This window comes from Grus americana, chromosome Z, assembly GCF_028858705.1.
Source record: "Grus americana isolate bGruAme1 chromosome Z, bGruAme1.mat, whole genome shotgun sequence".
NCBI lineage: Eukaryota > Metazoa > Chordata > Aves > Gruiformes > Gruidae > Grus > Grus americana.
In genome coordinates, this window is record NC_072891.1 from 46,699,364 (window position 1) to 46,724,737 (window position 25,374).

Genomic DNA, 25,374 nt, shown 5'->3' on the forward strand with positions numbered 1-25,374 from the left:
ACCATTCCAAATTTACATGGCATTACATTAACATGCTTTTAAAGAACTCTGGAATCCATCACCAGGAACTGCAGTCCCTTCCACACTGAGTAGTCTCAGGAGTAAGTTTGACCTCTGCTACACTAAGAGATCGATCTCAAGTCAAGCTGTGAGTGATAGCAAAAAACCACTCCTTGTTAATTTACTGTCTGGTTGCTCAAAAGGCATTAAATATTTCTTTTTCAGAATATCTTACAATGTTTCACTTCAGGTTACTAGAATTGCATCATATAGCCTGAGGTTTTGTTATTTTTTTCAGACATGAACATTACCTCTGTTAACCATTCAATAGTTACCTTGTGCACAACTGTGCAACAAGTAGCTTAGCACAGAGCAAGATGTCTCAAAAAACGAACATTTCTGAGAGCCAAACCTTTGGGATAAAAACGTTTGTCTACCAGTGTGGAGGACAGACTTTGATAAACCAAAGCCAAGGTTTCCAGAAATACATACTAGTTTTGGAGCCTGAGGTCTCCTATGACAAGCTTGAGGTGAGTAAACAGAGCAAAATTTTCTGGGGAACCTCTCTCCTGAAGACTATGGGCCTTAAGGTGTTTCCACTTGAGCGCTTGTGGGGAGGCAGATACACTTTTGCTTGCTTTGAGCTACATCATCTTTTTCATTTTTCCAGGACTGTAAATGTGTAGCATTAGAGCAATCCAGCCCAACCTTTTGATAGCAACAACTAAAACAGTACCTCCAATAGTCAGGGACACCTCACACAAACAATGTTTTCATTTCATCTCTCCAAAAGATGCTGATCCTTTTTGATAAATCAGACGTGTAGATTAGTACCTCTTACAATCCCAATATGTTCACCTGAGACTCAACCTTTACCAACCAACCCAAAACATGGCAGTGTGCAGAGAAAGACAAGAACAGCCCAGACTTGCAAGGAGACCAGACAGCTGCCATTACGTGATGGGCTCCACAATGGGCAAGTGCCAAGGAAAGCTGCAGGTGCCTTGCCTTCTCTCCCTTCAGCACCTCTTCCTGCTGGGATGGGAACTGGGAAGGGTATTTGTCTTCATACTTGTCTCTGTGGCATCCTAAATAGCCTATCTCCCTCCACTTTGACTGCTGTTAAGGGCCTCCTTCTACTCCACTTCCCACGCAGTTTCTCCTTGTGCCATTCCCATGTGCATCTCTATTACACACGTATACAGCTGTTACTCAAAAACTACCCAATGAAACTAGTTTCAGTCCATTATGATGGTACGCAGGTAAGACAGTCAGCCACAGCTTTGCCTCTCTGTCCCAACTGCATGCTGGGATTAGAAGTATTCACACCTGTCATACAGCAGTAGGCAGTACCTAATGACACCAATGACAATTTCCATTTTTACTAATAAAGGAGCACAGACCTCATGAGAACAAAACACTGCAGCCAAGTACTACTCACTGAGGACTGAAACCTCCTATAAAGAAACCGAGATAAAGAGTTGAAGTTCTCTGGCAGATATGAAGATTACCCTCTTATTGGGCACAGAAAAATAATGGCCTTTTGATTTAAAGCTTCCTGTTGCTCTCTAGGGAGTTCTGTCTTCGTGTTCTCTTGGATGTTTGAGCCTGTCTGTGCTGCTCTTTGTCAGCAACACAATATAGTTTTTCTGCACACAGACAGTATTATTTAACATCCTGACAGAAGAACAGGGAAGACAGCACCTTCCTCAGAATCCTGGTTAGCACATCCACTTCTTTAAACTTTTAAAATGCTGTCTACTGGTAAAGAACTGCTATTGGTTTACACAATCGATCTCTGAATTTATTAACTACTGACTGTAAGGCACCATCATGCATTTGATGTATCTGATATTCTAACGATGCTAAGGATGGCTCTCAGAAGCCCATCGGGATTACATTATAAAAAAGTTTCGGCTACCTGCAATGAGTTTTTTCTGCTCATTTATTTAACTATGCAAAATAAAGACTTCACAGGGAGTGACCAAAATTGAGCTACCAAAAAAAAATCTATTGAGAAATTATGATCTTACAAGAACTAGAACACAGTGGTAAGCAATCAGCGTCTTAAAGAGATTACATGGTTGTTCAATGGGCTGTGCAACAGCTCAATGAAAAATTATCATCATGTCATTAGACATGATCTATGCCAGCACTGGACTACAGGCAGTCAGAAATTCCATGTTGTGTCTTGTGTCTAGGTTTTCTTGCATGGCATTTACTCTGCTGAATACGCATATCTGCGTTTGTATAGCTCACATGGAATAGTGATAGTTTGTGCCTGCCCAGGTTAAGATAGCCTGCACCCTACCATCTCCCTTCCCAATGTCCAGGGGGGCATTCTGCACTTCTCCATTATAATGTCCAACAAAAGGACACGGTCTGTCTAAGATACCATCACATCCCAATGTGAAGATTTAACCAACTTCATTCTCTCTTTAGCACCACTGACTTCTAGGAAAAATCTAGAAGCAACGTGACCATCTCAACCACTTCTGTCACAGTGAGAATTAGGTAACACCACGTTCTTTGTTTTTGCTTAAAAAAAGAAGAACAAAAAAGCAAACATAAAAGACTGTGGCCTACAAATGCAAAAAAGTTTTAAAAAGTTACCAAAAAACTCCAACCACAACAAAGCACTTCAAAAGGCTGCTTTTTATCTCCCAAGTCATCATATGATATGAGTTAAGTTACTTCTCACACATGCTGGGGATGACTCCAGTGTTGCTGTTATAAATTTCATTAATGCTGACATGATTATGAATAGCAAAAATAAAAACACACATCAAAGATGGCTTTTCATTCTGTCACAGTTTGACAAAGTTTAGAGCTGTGACAAGGACACAAAGCTGTCTGCATACTCAGGAAGACAGCCCAACAACAGCTGCCTCTGCTTGTAGTGAGAAACCTTCCCTGCAATTTTAGGAGCTAAAACCTTTTCTTTCTAAAAATCAAATAAAAGCTGATTTTACATGTAGGCATCTCTATTGCCCATAGGCAGAAAAATATTATTTCTGATTGGGTAAAATAGATAGTCTGCTAAAAAAAAAAAATAGACCTTTTTTGATACATTTCTTGCTTGGTGCCCTTCTGGGTTGAGAAACTGGGAAAGTGCAGTAAAAAAACACCAATCAAAATGAACAAATTGACAGCACAAACTGAAAAAAACCCACCCCATCATGCAAGCAGCTTTGAAATGTACAATAATACACAAAAATGGTACATGCAATTCAAACTTTCCAATTAAACATAAAACGCAGTAGCTGCTTACCAAGCTGCAACACATGTCCTTGGTAACAGGATACGAGCTGTTCACCTCTGGGTCACTGGTTCTAATCCAGCCAGGAACAATAGTGACCACAAGTTGTTTACCATCTGACAGCTGTTTGCTAGCTTATGTGAAATGAGTTGGTGGTCTCAGGCCATTTCCTAGTGGGCAGGTGTCCATATTATAGAAAACCACCATCACAATTGGCATCCTTGTTGACCATCCCAACAAAGAGCATGAGGAATGAATGGGCATGGAGAGCGAGCTACCCTTTCTTCCAAAGATGTGGTCCCTTCAGGTCAGAGCTAAGCCACAGCTTTTGGTAGAGAAACCCAACTACTGAATTTTCTGGCTGAAGTAGCAAAGGAATAAAGGACTCTAGGCTCTGCTTTTTCCTACAAACGAGGGAGATGGCCTACAGTGAGGATAGACAGCCAATACAGATTATTGCAACTCTCCAACAGTTTATGGTCATGTAACAGTTCACACCCGCTGAGGATCAAAGCTGAATTTTTATTTTTCGGTAATTTAAGAAAACATTTGAGCACACTTCGTAACAGGCCAAAATCCTCAATTGTATGTTGAAGTGACTAAGTTTCCAGTTCTGCTGAGAAGGGTATGTAAGGGGCTTCAAGGTCTAAACCTAAGGATTTCAAAACAGCTGAATATAATTGTTTTAAGTTACTTTAACTTGAATAAGAGCTTCTGCTGGGTAATATGTTAAAAACAATTTGCTATGTTGTTCCACAGCAGTCAGCTTTCCTCTAGGCCCAACTTTTCATTTAACCTCTCAGTGCCCTTTCCTCAAATATGTAATTGTTTTCCTGTGTGGTTAAAAGCAGCATTTTTAAGTCTTTTCATCTGTACTCCTGGGATAGCACAAATTTCATCTGTACGTGGAGTAGCACAAAATTTGAATGCAATTTTTTTAAAGGAGCAGCAAACAGCAATGAAAAAACTCTTCATCCAGAACCTTTCAGGGGATACCGTTTCCTAAATAGTGCTTTTAGGAGATGACAAAACTAACATCGAAAAACTAAAGGAATGAACATGTTATGAAACGGGGTACAGTTTCTTTTAAGTATTCCCTACCAGCTGCTTGCTGTACCATCTGTTGTTGCCTAAGCAGCTTCCTTCTGAATGGCTTTGCACTGAAGCAGAACTGCTCTCACTGTTGGACACAATCAGGTCAGGTCAGCTCTCCCCCCAGCACCGAACCTGCTGCCTGTCACAGCTCCCCCCACCTCGATATTTCTTACTGGCCACCAGCTCCCAAGACAGTGCTGCATCTGTCAGGAGGCCCATTTTTCATAGTTTGCTTGCTATTCACACCAAGCAGTAAAGAGCGCATTTCATTTTGTGTGGGATGCAATCAGAGATTCCCGTCAGACACTCCGAGAGCGTGACCATATGGCCAAGTTTATTCTGAAGCAAAAAGGGCTGGGAAAGAAAGCTAAACAAATGACCAAACACAGCCCACAACACAACCTTTATTTTCTACTTTTGGCTACTCTGATCACGCAGGTAATTTCACTTCACAACCAAGCCCACCAGACTACAACAATGGTCTGTTCTCACTTGGAACAAGCAACTACTAGAAGCTCTAGGAACGGCAGAGACACACCCCTGCCGCAGCCGTGGCGGGCACACGAGAGGTTTTGGGAGACTGTGCCATTAGCCGGCACCTCCTCAAACCCTCCTGGAGATGCGGCCAGTGCTCACGGCGCTCTCCACCAGCACCTTCACCCCCTGGCAGAAAGGGAACCCCCTTGTGCCCCCCCAGCGCCAAGTGCAGCCGGTCCCCCCACCCCGCACTGGCCCCTGCACAGGGCCGTGCACAATGGCAGCCCCTGGCCCGGAGGAACTGCACGCCGCTGCGCTGATGCATTTCCAGCGCTGCTTCTTCCCACTGCATCTGTGCAGGGAAACACATCGCTGTGAGCCACTTTCATGATTTTGTTGCGAGCGGGATTAGCTGGATTAGGGGCTGATTCATAAGGACCCCCTGCGGCTGTGAGGAAGTTTCATCACAAGGTCAGTGTGGTGTGAACTATATTCTGTCAACACCACCACTCCTTATAGCCGACTACAAAAAAAATACAAAAGAGGGAAAAAAAATTGCAAGTGAAATATATGAATGAACAGTTTATGGCAACAAAGACATTTACAGATTTCCCTGTCAGCTGTTTAAAAAGATGTGTACCCTTAGACGCTGTGCTCCTTTAAAACAAGAAACCTGTATTAGTCATTTTTAATTTATAAAGAATTCAGTGGTTTAGGAGGTGGGAGGAACCTGGGGAATAAGTGTAGCAACCCACACACAAAACCACAGAGGAACTTTTGGCACTTAGTCTAAAACCAGTCATGCAGCTTGAAGATTGTTGCACTGTTGAGATTTTACTACATATAATGCTGTCACCTTCAAGACTATTTAATTCCTAGCCCCCTAAGTGCAGTAAGTAACAGAGACATTAAAAAAAAAAAAAAGTGGGTTGGAATGCAGAAGGTGAATTAAAGGTTTTTGTTTGTTTTTGCTCCTTAAAGCACAATTACCAACCTCATACTTCCCTCCCAAATACTCCCCTCACCCCATCATAATGGCATCGCCCAAAGACAGCAGCACTTTTGTAACCGGCAAAATAAAAATCTACAGTGAAAGAGGGGAACTTTTGTTTTGCATGCATGTGCGTAGTTTTTGGGGTTTTCTGGGTTTTTTAAGAGCAGTCCCTCTTGCACAGAACGAGACTGTTCAATCAAAGCCTTATCTGTTATATTTCTGTCCGTCTTTCTCTTCTGTTTAGTGCATTCACCAACAAGAGAAAAGGGGGTAAAGCAATGGAGGCTTTGACCTGCAGCTGTAACACAATACTTTCGCACAGCCCTGTCGACCCCTGACATAAATTTTACACCGCAGCTGGCATTTACACACTTAACATTACCATATGTATAGCCTACTCTGTGCTAATTATGCTAATCACCTGTCTAACTCTCTGCTGCGAAAAATGGTTGTATTTAGCAGTCCACTGCCTACCAATACAGCTTACTGTGTGGCTGAAATGTACATTCAGACGGCTCTGAATGGCAAGATTTTTCCACGTTGCTGGCTTCATTCAGACCACAGAAAAATTTATTCAAGTCAACTGGTTTCGGTCCGCAACAAAAAAGTTACGAGAAAAAAGTGAGTGTGTTCCTGCCCTAACATTCTAAGTCTGCTTGCAAGCAAAATGATAAATCAATTGGTGTGGGAAACAAAAAGGGAGAAAGATTTCTTTTGCAAGCCATGTGAAACTGTAGCCTATTTAAAAAAAAAAAAAGGAGGAAAAAAAAAAGAAAAAAGAATTAAAAAGGTCATCCTATTTCCCCAAATCTCTAGAAAGAGCAGTTAATACATGTTTACACCTGATCACAATTCTCTCAAGTTGCTAGCTTTTATCTACAATTGGAAGTCACACTAAACAAGTTTTAGTTTTGTTTCTTGACCTTAATAATTTGCACCAGAATATTGTATTTTCTATTACCTACCACTTAAACAGAATCCGCTTCTAAAGAGCAAGGGCTTCTTTTCTGAGTATGGAGAACTCCTCAAGCAGTCTGTAGAGTAAGACTGGTGTAAATGAAATCAGAATCAGATCCATGTTGAGAGGCAAATACGATAAATGCACAGGAAATACTCTCCAGGAAAACTAGTGCAGCAAGTACCTTTTTTAAGGACCTGTATACTTTTTTTTACCATTACAGAGAAGGTAACTCAGGAAGAAAAATTTAAAGTTGTAATGGATAGGGGAGTTTTTTTCAGTATTATCATAGTGTCAGCAAGAAGGGAGAGGTTTAGATGAGTTCCTAAAACTTATTTTTCTTCTAAGTATCTCACTGAGGAGACTACACTAAGATCTGCATTGGGATTACATTCCTGGAGCTATTTAAATACAGTTTATCACATACAAATAAGTTCCTATAACCTCTTTCCCCTCTGCACACACCCAAGGAAGCTATGGCAATTCACAGATTTGTCAGATAACCCAAACGTAAATCTGATTACTGCATCACCCTTGGCAATTTCCTTTCAGGTCAGATTTGTGGAATCTCCTTTCAACTAGTTTTAAATGTTATGAAATGACATGTTCGTACACAAAATGGAAAAATGTGCAAATAAACCTCCTATATCCACTACCACATCTGAAGAAGATAAGCACGCTGGAAGGTAAGTCACTGTTAATATACAGCAAAGGGTATTTAATTAAAACCAAGAACAGCTCAGCAATGTTTATACTCAGAAGGTGCAGTAACACACCCAGTCTTTCCATCACACAGCATGAGGTCGAGAAGAACCCTATGCCTCTGCCTTCCCTGCTTCCCATCCTTTGTCCACTCTGCTTCCATGCACATGAGACTGCTGTTCACAGTAAGGTAAAGTAACAGGTTTTGCCTGTCAGCAATGGCCTTTACTTTAGTATTTTACTTATTACATGCCTGTTTGACTAAATTAAGCAGCCTCAGCCAAGACACATCTTGCTTTCTAGCATCTCAGTTTCAGTTATTATTATCCGCCAGTCCAAAACACTAATTTATCTGTGTTCTTCAGCTCCAAAATACTGGTTGTGCAGCCAAAAACACAAATAACACTGCAACTACTGTGCTTATTTCAGAGAGTGTGGATTTTTCCCTTTTCTTCTGTGGTTTTTTTTTTTTAACTAGGAGATGGACCACCCTGCTCTCGTGGCACAGAACACTATTTACATTGCAATACTTGACTGTGTAATACATCTGGCATTTTTGGGCAGGATTCCTGAGCTAGGGGCCAGAAGCCCTTAAGCAATGATTTAAGGGGGGGAAAAAAAATCATACAACTTGACTAAACAGTGCTCATTTCTAGTTTGTTGCACTTAGCTTTTGGTTACTGACTGAAAAGCAGAAATGCATCAGGCTTGTAAACGAGAAGGCTGTTTCTTTTAATTTATCTTACTGTTAGTAAATGAAGACTGTATTACATTTCAAGGGCTCAGTTCCAGCTTCAGGTATATGGGTGTACAACACTGCACATGTGCCTTAAAAATATCAGCTTTTTCTTGCATGTGAGCAAAATACACATGTTTCAAATATACAATGATTACTTGTATATTTGAAGCTGGAATTAAGTTCAGTATGATTCTCTAAAGAAACAGCACCTTTGCAGAAAAAGTCAGGTTATGGTTCTGCTCATTCCCTTACCTCTTATATATTTTGCTCAAGGACTGAAATAACTAAGCTTTCCAAAACCAAGCAGAAGTTGAAGCCAAGACATTCATTCTAAAAACCAAAATTTAATTTCTCCATACATCAAAATGTCTACATGGCCAGCAGTTTCCATAAAGGGCTTTTTATCTCACAAAATTACCACTTCTGCCAAATTCAAGATGTTTACAGCAACTGAGGTGATACTGAATGAAAATAGCAGAGAAAAAACAATAGCGAGTAAACTGTATTGACAGATATTAAAGCTAAGTTTACAGAGCAGAAAAAAGAATTAAGAAAAATACATTTTATTTTTAAATTCTGAATTCAAAGTTACTCCCTGCAACTTCACTCCATCTATTTCTAGTGCAATGTACAATGAAAACTTATTCCAAGTCAAAGTCACTCAACAGCAAGGATGAATATAGCTTTTTGGATCCAGTATTCATTGGTCATATTTAGCACACTGTAAGTGGATAATAGAATAGCACAGATCACGAAAACAGGAGTAAAACATTTTCCTATTCTCCTTGGTTTATGGGCACAGAAATAAAGTGGCCATTATAAAACAGCATGCATTTTCATGCAGAAATCATATTTCAAAGCACTGAGCTTTCTGTCATGAGGCATCATCTCGGGTATCTGTTGCCCCAGTAAAGTATCAATGGTAGAAAACCATACAGTTTCTGTAAGTAATGATTAAAGCTATGTTTCTTTATCTTTCTGAACTCTGACAGGGGACTACAATTCTTACTGTAGAACTGTCACTTAGCTCTTAAGGAGTTTGACTGATTTCTTCAGGATTTTGCAGGTAGAGTAACTCCCGAACACAAATAAGGAAAGACCTCCTGCATAATACAAAGCAGGAGAGATTAAAGAAATGAAAAGTACCAAAGGTGTACTGAAGATAAATAAGGTTGATGGAGAAAACATGTATAACTGTACAGTAAACACAAAGAATGAACTTCTTGGTAAAATTCTGCACCCCAGCTCCTGCTGAACTCCAAAACCAGCAGCTAGAACCACGTATATCCACGCCATCATCTGCAGAAAGAAAAAGCACTGTGCAAAGGCTGGAAGACTGAACTTTATTCTATATACAGGAGAAAATGCCTGACAAGGAACAGCCCCACAAGGTCTATAACCAAAAAACTGTTTTAACCAATCAGAATATTCTTTAAAAGCTAGCTGTGGGGCAGCAAACTTTACAAGCATGGTTTTACCTGAGTGTTCATAGGTTGAAGCACATAATTCACTGTTAAAAGGATTGTGCATAAAAGTCCATGAGTGTCAAAATGAGAACATGTTTCATTAGACACCAAAAGGAAAGCAGTTGCAGACACATTAAAACTAGCATCCTAGTGGACACAGCTCCAACAGGTCATAGGGAGGTCAGCTTTGAAGAAGAAACCCAAATGAAATATAAACATGGCATTGTGGAAACCAGACAAATCTCCCATAGCTTTGTCCAGCCAGCACTAATCTAGGCATCAGCTGTGGTGCATAATCTAAACAAAGGGATCAGTCGGTTCATACATCTGGAAGCTGTCATATTTTGGAGCCTCCTAACAGTTATGTGTAACTGAAACATCCACTTGCATGTAACAGCCTTTAAATTTGTTGAGCAGTCAAGAACTGTTACATGTATATGCTATGTAGTATTACTATTTTCTGGGGAACCACCACAAATACTATTTAATAACAGGGCTTGGACCATCTCCTCCCATGGAAAAAATAAATCATGAAAATGGATGCAGTCAGGGTGAGGAGCTAAAGTTTTCCTTAATGCATTCTCTGTTGAAAGCAAATTTGAGTACCTATGGCTTTTAGAGTTCACTCTTGTCTGAACCCAGTTTCTGCTGAGGAATAATGAGAAAGGAAGGCCTGTTCTCAAAAAAAAAAAAAAAAAAACCAACCCACCCAGTCCACTCAGCTGGTAACAGGAACTGGTAGTAGACCTCAAACCACTCACCAGCACCTCCACATAGCACCACAGCTTCAGCAGCAGCCAGCCCTACAGCTGAACTAGCTCTTCTGCTTACCTACATTCTCCCTGTTCCTGCTCAGCAGTAGTGGCATGGGGACCAACAACAAAACAACGTTGCTTTCAACTGTTCTATTTGACTCCAGGATTTCTGTATCGAAATCTCCAAGTCTCCAAAACTACAGAAATGCCTTCACACCCTGCTCATAAGCAGCAGAATCCCCAGAGTGCAAGATGACACTCAAAGCTCAGAAGAGAGGAAGAGGGGGATGGTGCAGCCAAGGCACTGCCCTGTTTAAATACGTTTCAACAGAGAAGGAAACAGACCCTTCCAAACAAGGATCTGTAGGGCACATTCTGGCACACACATCGGTGACAGTGTTTGGAAATAATAATGAAGATTAATTTTCCGCAGCCTTGAGTAAATTAAATGCCTCTGAAGTCTGAAAGGCAGAAAGGGACTGTGCAACCATGTAGCTTCGAGGGGTGCCAGTAGTACAGGAAGGGATCCTCCTCTTGCACTTCCCAGAAGAGGTAGAGTGGGGGCATGCTGTTAGTCTGCTGTGGTTTTGTACATGGGTAAAGGCCTGACCACCCTAAAGTCATTCCAAGTTCTGCCACTGCATTCAGTAAGTTCAGGATTTCACCCTTTACCTTCTCAGTGCCCAAAGAATGGTCACATGCAACACCTTCATTAACACTCTTACAGAGGAAAGAGGAATTTTAAATACTGAAGTGTTTTGGTTTGGCTTTTTTTTTTTATGTACAAGCGTTTCAGCAATGAACACCAACCCTGAGCAGTGATACGGACACCTGTCGAGGTGGAACTTAAGAGACCTCCAATGATTTTTAATTTAATAGCAGGCCGTTGAAAGATGACAATCAAATAGCCGTATAACTAAAACCTTTAAACATCTTAACTTTCGATATACAGAAACATAGGGAGTTCAACTCAACAGCAATAGAACACCAACTGTCCTGATGTTTTCATCCAGAAACATCATGTAAAGCTTAAATATTAGAATTTGGTGCTATTTTTCAATACAGAAGCATGGACTGAAATACTCTTCCATATTGACCAGTAAACGTTAAAAAGAGCATGTTGCCTAGATGACCATCCTTCAGCCATCATGAGGAAGCTGCTACTTTCCCATTTGAGAAACCACATAATAATCATACTTAATTCAAACAAAGCAGTGGACTTGGAAATTTTCCAGATAAACGCCTTTCAAAGAACTTTCAACATGCACTGAGGGACACAACACAGCACAAGACAGTATTCAGAGATCAGTAAGCTCCTGCATCACCTAATCCATTAATGGATTGGGTGATGTGATCAGGGACAACTCCCCCAGACTGTCACACAACCTACCAACACACCTCAGACTCACCAGCAGAGTAACTTCTACTCTTCTGCCATCTACTCTGTGTTGATGTGGTGATGCAGGTGCAAGCACATCTAAAACAGTACTACTTCGCTGCCGTGCACAAATGTGCATGTTTGTGGGAGAACTGGATTATACCTGACTGGGCCAATTCCTGCTAACTGTATTAAAACCAAACATATTACTCCAGCCCACTCACATAAATTTGTCTCCTTGAAACAACAAATTCACAAAGATCTGTTCCTTTACTATTCTTTTTTGTTTCTCCAAAGAATACTAGCGTAAAGTTAAGTGATGCCTTAGGCAGAACTTAGGAATAACTTTCCTCTCCACCTGCACTTGATCTCGCTGGGTTAAGTGAACTGAGAATCTATGGAAATAATACTGGTTCCCATATCACCCACACGCTTTCCTCATTTTCACCTCATTCCTATGTTGCACAGGTAGATTAATGTATTTTAAGATGGGTCAGCCATAAATACTATAGTAACTTGATTTTTGCCCCTTTAGAGTGAAAGGAAACAATACTACACTTAGCTCAAATCTTCACTTACAGTTTCTATCATACACACTCACTTCTAATTCACTTAAAATTAGAACACACTTTGTTCCAAGTACCAAAGCTGAACTATGTGGCTACTGAGGCATTTTGTTTTCCCTGGAGGCTGTACTATCCCTATCTGTACCAACCACCCTCTTCCTTCAAACTGACTTAAAGAAGGGGCTCTGCATGTTAGAGCTTGGTTAGCTTTGTGAAGAAGGCTACTTAAAGAGTGAAAGGTTTGACCGAGCTACAGCTAGTGCAAAAAGTGCAGAAAGCAAAAGAGGAAGGAAAGAACAACACGACCTTCAACCTCTTGACGAAGAAAAAGTAATGAAGAAAGTGAGGGGAAAAAGAATCCCAAGACAATGGTGACGTAAAATGAAGCATCAAGGAACAAGACTAGACCACCTCTCCCCTTAAGAGCTGTTCCAATTAATGCCTTTCAAGGCATTGCAGTAGCTAAATTTCAAGCTCCACTTAACAGAACCTTCTCTGGAGCCACAAAACTTTCAGAAGCAGAGGCTGTGAATTTATATGTGTGACTGCTGTTCACATACAGTGTCTTAGAAGGCCTATCGGAGTGGTAGCAATGAACATAACCAGTTATGGGCATGATTCCTTTTCCATCTAGAGTACTTTCTAGTTATGAATGGATGTTTCTAAAAGCACATCTGTGTCCAACAAAATTCAGTCACAGAGGAAATCAATGCAAAGCCCTTTTGTTCTCTGAAGGGCACACGATGTATAAAGATGCTAAACAGTCTCCAAACTCCAGTATGCATGGACACCCACGTATAGTAGTTCAACTAAAGCTGAATGACTGTGGATCACAGAACTGCCATTAAAATGCCAGTCCAGAATTGGTTTGCCCAAGAAACTAAAACAAGCACCCTACAGTAGCAAGGTAGGCACACAGGGATGGCAGACCTCCTGATGGGCTGAGGGGAAACAGGTATGTGTCCAGTCAAAGACGCCAGACAGCCAAACTACAAGACAAGAGAATGGACTGAGAGCATACTGTGGCACGCACAGTAACAACTGAAGTGCTCTGAACAGCAGCCAGAGAGGGATTGTGTTTTTCAAAAAAAACAAATCAAAAAAAAGCTACTCTGCAACACTTAGTGCCAACAATCAATCTGAGAGGAAAGCCGCTTTGGTATCAGGAGGCTCACAGAAGGCCAAGAGTGCTGGCACAAATTCTGAAGGAGGAAGACTACTACAGGAAAATTGAAAGAATGATGTTTTGGAGATCTGTTTTTCTTTTTCTCTCCTTGAAAGTTTGCCTACCAGGTGGGTTTCTAAACTTCTTATGTAAATATTTCAGCCATAATAGCTGCAGGCCCAGACTACTAATCATTTTTCTTGGAATGGGCATGGTCTTAAAACTCATTCAAACTTCACTTCACTATTTTTAATTAATTGTGTTATGGTTTTAAAGCAACAGTTTACATCAAGCAAACTTCAGTGCTGTATTATGTTCCACGCTCCATGGTATTCAGAAATACACCATATAAAACCAGTCTCTTTATGTAAATAATGCCAATTTATTCAGCAGTAATAACTGTAAAAAGCTTCAGTAGCAAATCAAAACTGTTACTTGGAATGCATTTCAAGTGATCGACCATATTTGACCAACATTGTCCAGTTCATTGAAACTGTTGGTGAACAAAAGGTAAAGGCAAAAGACAGACAGCTATTTTAATAAACAGGGCAATTCAGCCATTGCTGCTACAAAAAGAAACTTTGATCTAAAGGGTCCCATAGCATAATAACCTCCACAGAGTGTACTTCAAATCTGTTAGCACCAGGTGCATACAAGCACAGAAAACCAAGTTTGGTCACTGCTTTCCATTTCTGCATAGGAAGAATGACATTTTCCATACTATCTCTTTCTACACCCGTTTCATCTCAAATTCTCACTTCTGCCTGTAGTTTAGCAACAGAAATACGTGACTGCTATTTGTCAGGTTTATTTGTATAACACCCTGGTTTATAAGTGGAACATTTACAGACTGTCTACCAAGAAAGCACATTTTAGCAAACCCTTTTGTGTACATGGTCACGTAGTGCTAGAACGAGAAGACTAGAAGTTAATTTAAATTAAATCCAGAATATTTTATTTCATCTTAATCAGCTTTTTTTTTTTTTCAATCTAGAAATGCAAGTGCTTATACTACTTTTTTTTTTATTATTTAATTCTGACATGAAAACTAAACTCAATAGATGTGAAATTACACAGGTCAACTTTGTACAACCAGCTGCATTATGAATTTATCTTGGTCATAAAAGCCTCAGCGATCAGTTTCAACTAGATTTTATACCAGGAACTTCCCCCCCCCCCTCCATGAAGTAATAATGACATGAGAAGAGGTCAGTGCAGCAACTGAACTAAATGGCTACTTTGCAAATCATATGTTTTTCTTGAGAATTGCATTTTCACTGCTGGGCCAGTCATACAGGCATCATCAGCAAGCAGTTTCTTGGCATTACATGGTTACAAAAAAACATGTGGCATTAATGGGATGGGATCACCCTTCCAAGTAAGTGAACCCCAGTAATATCAGGATAATAAACCTCAAGGAAGCATGCTGGATAGAACTGCAATCGTATTATTACACTTACAGAAAAGCTGAGACCAAACACATATGAGCAAAAATTGACAAAAGAAACTTTGCCACAACAATCTCAAAAGAACTTGGGGGGGAAGAAGAATGGAAGGGGAAAAAAAGGATGTTCATAATCATCTACATTAGTATTTAAGGTATACAGGACCTAGTGACCAGTACAGACTCTGAATGTACATCTCTGCCTATGGAGGGGATACTGAAGTGCCTGCTGTTTCTCAGGGCTGTTGGCAGCAGATCTCATCGTATTTTGGACTCCTGGACTATATGGGCCAAAAAAAGATCAGTTGGTAACACACCGTTTTCCAAAACAGAAAAACCAATACTCACTAAATGACCCGTGAACCTCATCCTGACCCCAATATGGCTGTCATCTGCAAGGATGGAATCTGGTCCTATGTGCTCTAATTCATACACATGACGGGACAGACCACCTTAGTAACAGCCCTTAACTTTGTTTGCACTCAGCACTAGCTTTTCCACACATGCACATACAGAGAGCTATTTAGGAATAATTATTTATGCAGCCCTCCATATTTACTTTTATAAGCCAAATTCTGCTGCAAGCGACTTTGACATAAACCCAGAGTAACTACTGCAGCCAATGAACTCTGTTTTCACATCAATCCAGCTAACAGGGGAATGTGATGCTAAGTAAATAATATTTTCCCCCAGAAAAAAAAACCCAACCAAACAACAAAAAACAAACACCCAAACCCCACCAAAAAAAACAACCCCAAAACCTCGGGCAGCCTGGAGCCGTGCCTTCCAGAGCGGGGTAACCCACCCGGGCTGGCTGCCCCACTCCCGGAGGGACACACGGGGCCTGCGAGGGGGGCGCTGGTGACACCGCTCTGCTGACCCCGCACCCCCAGTGATTCGGTCCGGGGTGTGTGGGGGGGGGGTATCTGTTTCGAAAGGCAACCCGCGAAGCCCCGGCTCCCGGCACCACTCCTCTCCTTTACCGAGCTCGCCTTCCTACGCCGGCGCCTTCGCGCTGGGCCTGGAGGACGGTGCCCCCCGCCCCAGGCACTGCCCGCGGCCACCCCGCTCCCAGCGGCCGCGGCCGGCCAGGCCCCGGTTCGTCACCTCGGCTGCCTTTTTTTTGGTCCTCTCCCTCCTCTTTATTTTTTTCTTTTTTTTCTTTTTTTTTTTTTTTTACCTTGAGACAAACGCTCCCCCCCACAGTTGAAAGTCGTCCAAAAAACAGGACCACACACAGGCACCCGCCCCGCCGCGCTCCTCGCCGCCCGCCCCTCCCCCCGCCGCGGACGCACGCACGCCCAAAATGGCGGAGGGGCGCATCCCGGCAGCGCGGCCGCCTCCCATCGCCGAAGGGGACGCAGAGACCCGTCGCCCGCCACCCTGCCGCACTGGGGGACGGGCCGGAGGCGGGGGCGCGGGGTGGTGGGGGTGGCCTAGCCCGGCGCCCCCCGCGGAGCTCACGGCCTCTCGCCGCGGCCCCCCGCGGGCGGGGAAGTGGTACGCGCCACCCGGGGGCGCGCGCCCCTGCCCAAGGCCCGCCGCCCGCCCAACCGCCTCGCGCTGCGCCGGGTTCCCCGGCGGCGGCAGGCCCTCCTCGGCGTGCGGAGCGGCCCCTGTGCACAAACGTACACACGCGCTGCAGCCTCCGCCGCTCACGCTGACTTTAGCCGGGCCGGCCAGGCGGGGAGGGACGGTTCGAGGCGGAGAGGGGCGGCAGCAGAAAGAGGGGGACCCCGGACTTACCTTCCACCCACAGCTCCTCCACGTTGGTTTCGAGATTAGCTGCCCTTAATCCTACAGCGAAAGCCCCAAATATCAGGAGGCCGACAACCAAAAACTTCCCGCAGTTTTTCTGAATGTAACAGCCCAGTTTAAATAACAGTCTCTGAAACTTTGCTCGCAGCCACAGCGGCGCTTTCCGTCCCGTCGCCTTCCCCTGCAAGGCAAGAACAGGTCAGTAGTAGAGGGGCTGCGGCAGGCCAGCGGACACCCAGGGGCACGCGGGGAGACAGCTCGTGGCCCTTGGGGTGCATTCCCACGCAGCATCCCTGCGGAGTAAGGACGGAGCACTGTGAGCAGCTCAAGCGGGCATCCTTCCAGTGGGGCCCTCACCCCACCACCCTGCCAGGCGGCCACCCTTGGGCGCACGCATAGGCCGGAGATGTACCTGCTGGTAGCCATCCTCGCCCCAGGCCGACACACAGGTTTGGGGTGACGCCACCACATCAGACCCCTGTGCGCCCTCACCTATGCTGCCTGCCACGCTCTTTGCACACCCAAGGCACTGCCAGCAGCTCAGGCTGCAAAGCATTCACGCTGGCAAGATGCACAGCTCCGGGGCAGAAGTAACTACTGCCGATGAACCTCAACAGCCACAAGAAAGAAAAAAGTCCCTTTTCCTGTTCTCCTTAGACCTCTACAAGGACTGCGGGGGGGGGGGGGGGAGGGAGGGGAACCGGTGGTGACGGAAAGCTAGTCGGTAGCAGTTTGCTGCCGTTTTCCCCATTCCCAGCTCTTAGCAGGGGTTTGGTGCTCAGGCAGGACCCACGTGGTGAGCAGCGCTGTAAGATCAGAAGTAATTCATTTCCATAGAGTTTGGAGACGCTGTGTGATCTGAATTAGGAAGTAGAGCAGCCATCTGTAAGTTACGACAATATTTGTGAACGGAAGAGGGCAGCCACATGGATTTTTTTTTTTCTCCTCCTTTCCCCCTTCTTACAAAGCCTAGAAATCCGCTCCCTGAAGTGAAACCATCCCTGCAGCAAGGCAGTGTCTCGAGGTTGTTTACTTTGAACATTTTTTGGCCGGCGGAGATTGGCGGCCGGGGCCGTCCCTCCGCCCCGCCCGGGCCGGGCCGGGCTTGCGGGGCTCTCCGGCAGCTCCAGCCCTTCCCCGCCAACAATACCGCCGCCGCTCCGCGGGGACCGGCGCGACCTGCGCGGCAGAGTTAAGGTTGCCATTTGCTTACGGCCCTCGCTTCCCTTCCGACCGCCGGGGGAAGAAAACCGCTGCAAGCTCGCTCTGCTGGGGCACCCCCTCTCCCAGGGCAGTCGCCGTGCCGGCGCTCGGCGGAGAACTTCACAAAAGCACAACTTCTGCCAAGAAAGCGGCCGCCCGCCTTCTCCCCCGTCCCGGCCGGGAGCGGGTGTTGCCGAAGTCGCAGGGCGCTACGAGGGGATGGAGAGGCGGAAAAGAAGCAGAGGGGGAGCGGGAGAGCGGGCCAGGGGCTAGCCGGGGGGAGGCCGGGGAGCGAGCTGAGGCTGTCTCGGGAAATTTAACCAGAGGAGTGCTCCGCAGCGCAAGCACGCACCAGGGCAGGCACAGGCGAGAAGGGAGGGAAGGAGGGCACTCTCTCCCGCACTGAAGAGTCACAGACGTCCCTCTCTTTTTCCCAGCATTTTATTGGTGGCTGTTTCATTTCCATCTCCTCCTTCCACCCCCGCGAGAAAACACACCACCTCCCTCCTTCCCCGCCGAAAAACAGCACTAGCACTAGCGTGTATCTCTGGAAAAAAGAGTGAGAGATTGAATGCACCTTTGAGATCTGCTCCAAGGCGAAAGCCGCATCGCAGTAGCTTGGCCGCTGCAGATACTCCCGGTCGGGCGCCGCGGCGCGCCGATTCCCTCCGGTCCTTCGCCGCCTCCCGCCGCCGTTCCTCGCCGCCCGGCCGGGGTGGCCGCCGCCGCCCGCACTGCTGCTGGTCTCCGGCTCCGACGCGTTACCGGCCGAAGCCATGTTGCCGCCGCCGCCGCCGCCGGCGGGACGGGGGAGCTGCCGCTGGCGCTGCCGCCGCCGCGGCGGAGCCCGGGGGCCCGGGGGCGCGGCGGGGCCGCGGGGGGCTGGCGGCGCTGCGGGCCGCGGGCTGCTGCTGCTGCGGGGGCTGCCGCCGCTGCTGCCGCCGCCGCCGCTGCTGCTGCTGCTGGGGCTGTTGCGGCGCGGCCGCCTCACGCGGGGCGCGGGGCGGCGGCTGCCGCCGCGGCCGCTCCGGCCGAGTCGCTCCCCGCGCCTCCCATTGCCACATCGCGCGCGGACCCCGAGCTGCAGGCGGCCGCTCCCCGCGCCCGGCGAGGGCGGGCGGGCGGGCGGGCGCGACCGCCGGGCCCCCCCGGCTGCCGGCGCCGCCGCCGCGCTTTCCTCCGCTCCCGTTGAAATCGCCTCCTCCGGCCGCCGCTGCCTCCGGGAAGCCGCTGTCCGCGGCGGCGCTCAGCGACGGCGGCGCGGCGGCGGCGCGGCGGGCCGCGGCGGTTGCTGCTGCTGCGCTGCCTCGCCGCGCTGCACCATCCTGTCTCAGCGCCGGGGTGCTTCCCGCGGGCCGCGGGGCCGGCGGGGCTCCGCGGTCGGCCCCGCCGCGGCGACGGGCGGCCGGCTGCCTGACGCTCTTCCCCGGCGTGTGCGCGGCAGCACCGAGCTGCAGCCCCTCGGCTCAAGAGATGAGATGAAGAAGAAAAAAAGGACTCTCTCCATTTGGATAAAGAGGAGGAGGGGTGGAGGGGGGGGGGAGTATGAGAGGAGAGAGAGCGAGAGAGGGAGAGGGAGGAAAAAAAAAAAAAAAAGAAAAAAACCTGAAAGCCCGCCCCCGGGGCTGTCAGATGGCTTGGGTTTCTGCGAGGCGATTGGCTCGGGGAGGGCAGAAATTACTCAGCAAACATGACTATTATTAGCTGCTTAGCAACAGCTCACCAAAGTAGAGAGACCACCCAGGCCGGCAACGCTTGTGTGTGCATCTCCAGCTTCAGGGGGAGCCTTAAAGAGATCCAGCCTTCTTTGCATGCAATACTTCCATTAAGGAATGCCTCCCCCCCCACCCCCCCTTCTTCGTCGTTTTCTTTTCAAGAAAGTTTTCTCCTTTTTTTTTTTTCCGTCCGGGATGCTTGCAGACAAAAACGCGCGCGGGACCTTCTTGCGATCGACATACAGAAATGTATTTTGCCCTTTTAAAAACGAGAGAGAAACACGGGGAAAGCAGCATTAAACGATTTCTAAAGCCCTTAAAAGAAAATCCTTTTAGAGGCACCTTGGCCTCAAGCTGCAACAAATACTGGGAGGTCCGAGCTGAATTCCCAGGCTTGCAGAAATAATGACAGGGTGGTGGATACTGCGGTAGAAAGTGCCAGATTTTTCTCCCTCTCTCTTTCTTTTTTAACTAAAGAGGAGACTTAGTTCCTTGCAAAAAAACCCCACTCCGTCCAGTTAGAAAAACACAATGAAAACTTAACACTTGAGGGATTTAAAGCCGCGCGGTAGCTAGCCTGTTTCAACTTAGGGCTCATTCTTTAACTGAAACCTGAGGAAAGCCAATTTTAATATGTTTTTAGTGTAAAAGTCCGTGAAACGCAGCCTGCCTGGCCGTGCTAAACACTTCTTGAACTATACGCGATTGTTTACTTTTTTGGCACCGCTTCTCCCCGTCTCTGTTCATTGAGAATCAGCCATTAATCGCTGCCGTTACAGCTGCGCGCACTCCCCCCAGCCCGCGGGCTGCGCGCCCCGCTCCCCAGCGCGGTTCCCCGCGGAGGTTCCGCGCCCGGCGGACCTCCCGGCGCGCTGGCGCGGAAGGCAGCGGGGAACCCGCCCTCGCCGCTCCGCGCCCGGCCCGAGGAGGCGCTCTGGGGGGCTGCCCCACAGCTGGGTGGCTGCTGCGCGCCCGCGGAGGAGCGCGGCTGTAAGGCGCGCCCGCTGTGCGCTCATTGAAGGGAAAAAAAGAAATACCGAGAAAAAGACGGGGATGTGGGGACCCGAGGGGCGAGGGGGAGCACGGGCAGCCCCCTGTCCGGTGCGGTGTCCCGCCCGCCAAGCCCGCGGGCACCGCGCACCTCTCCCTTAAGCCCCGCCACGCGTGTGCCCGGGGCAGCGTTCGTGGGCAAAGTCCCCGAGCCCTCGGGCACTGCCAGCGCCCTCCTCCCCTCGGCGGGGCCGGTGTGCGCCGGCGGCGGGGACGCCCCGGCCGGGCTGCCAGACACACAGCCCCAGCGCCAGCAGCAGGGGCGGGCAGCGCCCCCGGGGCCGGGGCCGCCAGCGGGAGCGGACTGCGCACCGCCCCGCACCGCCCGTGCGCAGGATCTCCTTGTGAAACTACCTAGAGGCACCCACGGACAGCGGCTTTCCACGGTCACAGCCGCCGGTGGGGGGAGTCCCTTTTCCTTTCCTCTCTGTCCCACCTCCGTTTTTCCCACACTGGGAAATTTGCCTCCGTGAAGGCCCGGCCCTGTGCTGTGCACAGGACTGTCTCCAGGAAGGCTGCTGGGAGCAGCAAGCTGTCATGCACGCACACCTAGGTGCCTACATACGGGAGAAGGAAACCTAAAGGGGTTGGAGCTGGCGGCTGTTTTCTGTAGGAGGCTGAAACCCACACCTGGGATACAGTCGGCCACCTCCGATTCAAGTTTCTGCTTGGGGAAGTGACTGTCCATCTCGCTAGGAACTGATGTGCCACTGCTCCTGCACCCACTCAACCTCAGCGGGTCTGAAGGGGTGGTAAGGCTGGGGGAATGGAGAAGGAAGGGATGGGTTGAGAGGCGTTTTGGTTCAGTCTCCCAGCACGCTCCAAAACTGGGGAAGACTGTCCCTTCAAGCACCTTGAGCCCACAGAGTTGCCCTGCCTGCCTCCTGCCTGCTCAGCTTCACACAATAGCCCAGCGCCTGTCAGTCCTTGCTCCTGGTTCCAAAACTCAGGCTGAAGACTCAAATTTAACAAGCACTATCTTAATCTCCCCTCTCTCCCTGTGGTCTGGAGGGATTTTTTTTTTTTTAAAGCGTACACAAGAGATGAATTACTGCAGGGATCTAATTGGCCTTGTTTCTGTATTTTTTTTCCCTTAAGGAAGAAGTGTCAGTGTAAAAGTCTCCACTTGGGTGGTCAGAGCAGTGGCTGCCCTCAGTTTGCCTCATAGCTGATGCCTGCGTGCTACATTCCTGGTGATAATGTTGTTCCTAATCAATCTGCCCTTATTTACATTTGTAAGCACTGCTGGCTGTGATATGCGTGCCCTGTATGTGCAACTGCTCCTCCACACCAAGGGATTTTTCCATCTTCAGCAACTCGTAGGGATCTCACAGATTTCTTATCTCAGACTTGCCCCGTGGTAAGGGCCTGGGAAGGTGTTTCCTTGCATAGAGTGGCTGCAATCTGCAACCCTTTATACCTGGTCCTCCCAGTTCCTGGCCAGCCAGGGAAGGCATACAAGACTCTCAGGGCTTTGGTCATAGCAGCTTCCTTTCGTAATGCTCTGCCTCTTATTTAGGTCACCTTTGTGCTCATAACCCCAAATATTGCAGAGCTTCACACTTCCTCCAGCTGGATGAGGGATCAAATCCAATAGAGGTTTAACAATGGGTAACAGGTATTTACACTGACTTGACTTTCACACATTTTTCCAGGTTGCTTATTACCTGTGGACAGAGCACCGAAAGCATTGCACTGCTGGAGTGTCTAATTACCTTAATAAACAACGCAGAAATGAAGTGCTGGCACTTTGGCTTCCTTTTGTAAGGGCTACAAGAGAGCAGAAGAAGGACTTGTGGGAAAATAACATGATTTTGTCTATTCCCTCAAATTTTTGCCTCTCACACACGTTTTCACCGTGCAAGGGCACAGGTCTGTCTCGGTCCCCAGCACACCTGACAGTGGCTTTGACATCAGATAAGGCCACAGGCCATCACCTTCGCTGGGTTTCGCGGAGCAGCCTGAGCCTCTCCCGTTTCCATTCGCAGTGCCCCTCTTGCCCTCGGGCAGGCGGGGGTTGCAGTCCGGGGGCGGCGGCGCGGAGCAGAGAGCCGTTCCGCAGGGCAGCGCCTCCGCGCAGCGCCCGCGCCTGGGGAAGGAGCCGGCGGCACGAAGCTAGCCCTCTCCCCCTCCTCAGCTCTGGAAAAAAGGGAACTGCTCGAGCCAACTTGTCAAAATAATGCGGCTAATTACCCCTGATCTCCTTTAATGGAAAGCTGCTCTGCACGCCACAAAGGAGCAAATGAGGGATCTACAGCACCAACCGAGGCGCGCTGGCATTTTCTTCCGCGGAGGGCTGCGGGAAAATGTGCCTCCAGAGGAGCCTCCGAGGCTGCTGTGCTCTTCCAGCGCAGCAGCGGAGTTCCAGGGGAGGACCGGAGCGCTCGGGGAGCTGCGGAAGATAGCCGCGGGAGCAGCAGCCCTCTCCCTCCAAAAGCTGAAGGACATCCCAGTCCTACCAGACCTTGTCATACTCCGCGAGGGGCTTTAGCTCTATAAACTCAAGTCGTCTTCAAAACCGATTCTTTTCCTGGCAAAACGCCCTGCCACTTGCAGGACTTTAATGTGCATAGAAGGGGGAAAGTTACACTGAACAGTTTTTAACCAGTCCGGACAACACCGGGTCTGGGCAACGATATAGCTCAAGTCTTGCATTTGGCAGAAGGCAGGACATTCATTTTCATGATCTCTGCCATCGGGTCTTGCAGGAAAAAAAGCTGAGCGACACGATCTCTTTGACCCACTGCTGGAGCAACAAATTTATTAGAGATATAGGCGTGAGAAATGAAAAGGAAGTAAAACAATTCGGGCTCATTGTATGTCTTTCTTTCATACTGCTAATCCGGTTTACACATCACGCCTACATGTCTCAATAGGGCTTTATACACTGTGGCAAAGGCAGAACAAAATAAAAGGTGTGTGTGTGTGTGTGTGTGTGTGCATGTGTGTGTGAAATACAGATAAAACCAGAGAAGCCCAAGACATTTCAATTTAGAGTGGGCTGCCAGTTTTATATCTACCGGCTGTTGAAAGCAAATAGATTTTAAAGGATTCCTCCCCCTCCCTCCTCAGCCTGAACACTTCTCAACAATACTACCTCCTGTCCAGATACAGCGTCAGATTATAATCCAGACATACAATGATCCTAATAGCCCTAACCAGAAATTAGATACACCTATCAGACTGGTGCCAAAACAATGTGAGACACCCTCTAACCACAACTGGTAAATGCTATCTCGCCAAGACACCCACCTTGGCTCCAGTGTTTTTTCTAAAACCTCCCGATGACACCAGACGTCTCCCCCATCCCCCTCCCGTCTTTTGCCCCCTCCAAATCTACCTCCCATACTGGCGGCGGCCAGGGGGAGATGTGTCACCGAATATCCTCCAGCCTCCAACCCCACATGCGCAAGACGGATGACAGCAGCGCTGTACTGGTCCTGATGGTGCCAGGTACCAACCGCATGTACAGTCCGATACTGGAGCTGGAGGCTGAAGCCACTATTCAGCTTAACCTAGGACACACCATGTATTTCACTGCTTCACTTAGGAAGTGACTGTCCCTCCTTTTCCGTACAGCTATATGTTTTCAGCAGCTTCCGCTGACTGTGGGCATTCAGTCTGAGCTGCGAAGAGAAGGAACGGGCTCCTCAGCGCACCTCGTTTAGGAAGCCGTATTTAGCTTTCCCGAGCAGAAAGAAGACGCATGCTGCCTCTTCCCAAAGGAACCTGGCCCGAGAGGGCTTTCTGCTCCCCGCACGGCAGGTTGTTCGGACCACAGCTCACACAGGTGCCGAGATGCTGAGACCCTAACCCGTTTGCAGTCCTCTGCGGGACTGCACAGTCACCGCAGGAGCGACTTCCCATCAGCGGCGAGTCCTCCCTACCGGGACCTCCGAGCCACAGCACCGCCAAGGCGCGGGGAGCCGGCCGAGCCGAGGGCAGAGCAGCGCCCGGCCCCGGAGGACCCCCGCCGCCCAGTCCCCCCCCACCCCCGCCGCCGGGGCCGCACCGAACCCCCGCCCCACCCCGCCCGGCCGCGCCCGCGCTGCCGTCTCCGCTCGGGATGGACCCGCAGCTCAGGTCCCCGGTGCCCCGGCACGGCGGAGTCCCTGGGCCCCCGGCGGCTGGAGGGAGGTGCCCCCCGGTCCCTCCGCGAGCCCCGGGCCCCAGCCGCCAGGGCCCCGGCAAGGGACTGCGCAGTCCCTCTAACACTGCCCCGGCCCCCGGCCGGGCCCTGTCCGCTGGATGCCGCGGCCCCCGGCCCCGGGGCCGCCCTGCCGTGGCCCCGGGGCTGCACCTACCATCGCTGCCCTTGCCGGAACCGCTCGTGGAGAGCCGTGCTGGAGGGCTGGGTGCGCCCTCATTCCCTGGCACTGGCGGCCTTAATGGGACATCTGTATTTCCTTCCTTCCTTCCTTCCTTCCTTCCTTCCTTCCTTCCTTCCTTCCTTCCTTCCTTCCTTCCTTCCTTCCTTCCTTCTCTTTCTTTTTCTCCTTTCAGTTCATCTTTTCCTTCTTTCTTTCTTTCTTTCTTTCTTTCTTTCTTTCTTTCTTTCTTTCTTCCTTTCTTTCTTCCTTTCTTTCTTCCTTTCTTTCCTTTCTTTCTTTCCTTTCTTTCCTTTCTTTCCTTCTTTCTCTCCTTTCAGTT

The 25,374-nt window shown here is 48.1% G+C and overlaps 1 protein-coding gene across 7 annotated transcripts in view; it reads right to left on the reverse strand.

Moving 5' to 3' along the window:
* The window catches only part of PTCH1 (patched 1), a 74,869-nt gene extending 49,820 nt beyond the window's left edge, over window positions 1–25,049 (reverse strand). For 5 of the 7 annotated variants that reach the window (XM_054810915.1, XM_054810919.1, XM_054810918.1 and 2 more), the window contains exons 1-2: window positions 18,537–18,746; window positions 16,745–16,937 (exon numbers count right to left, since the gene is read on the reverse strand). In XM_054810915.1, coding sequence (XP_054666890.1) covers window positions 16,745–16,937; window positions 18,537–18,737 — 394 coding nt within the window. In that variant the 5' untranslated portion in view covers window positions 18,738–18,746. Of the gene's footprint in view, window positions 1–16,178; window positions 16,261–16,744; window positions 16,938–18,536; window positions 18,747–25,028 lie in introns of those variants that run through there. The other 2 variants (XM_054810920.1, XM_054810921.1) reach the window with 2 other exon arrangements.
* Window positions 25,050–25,374: the final 325 nt, after the last annotated feature.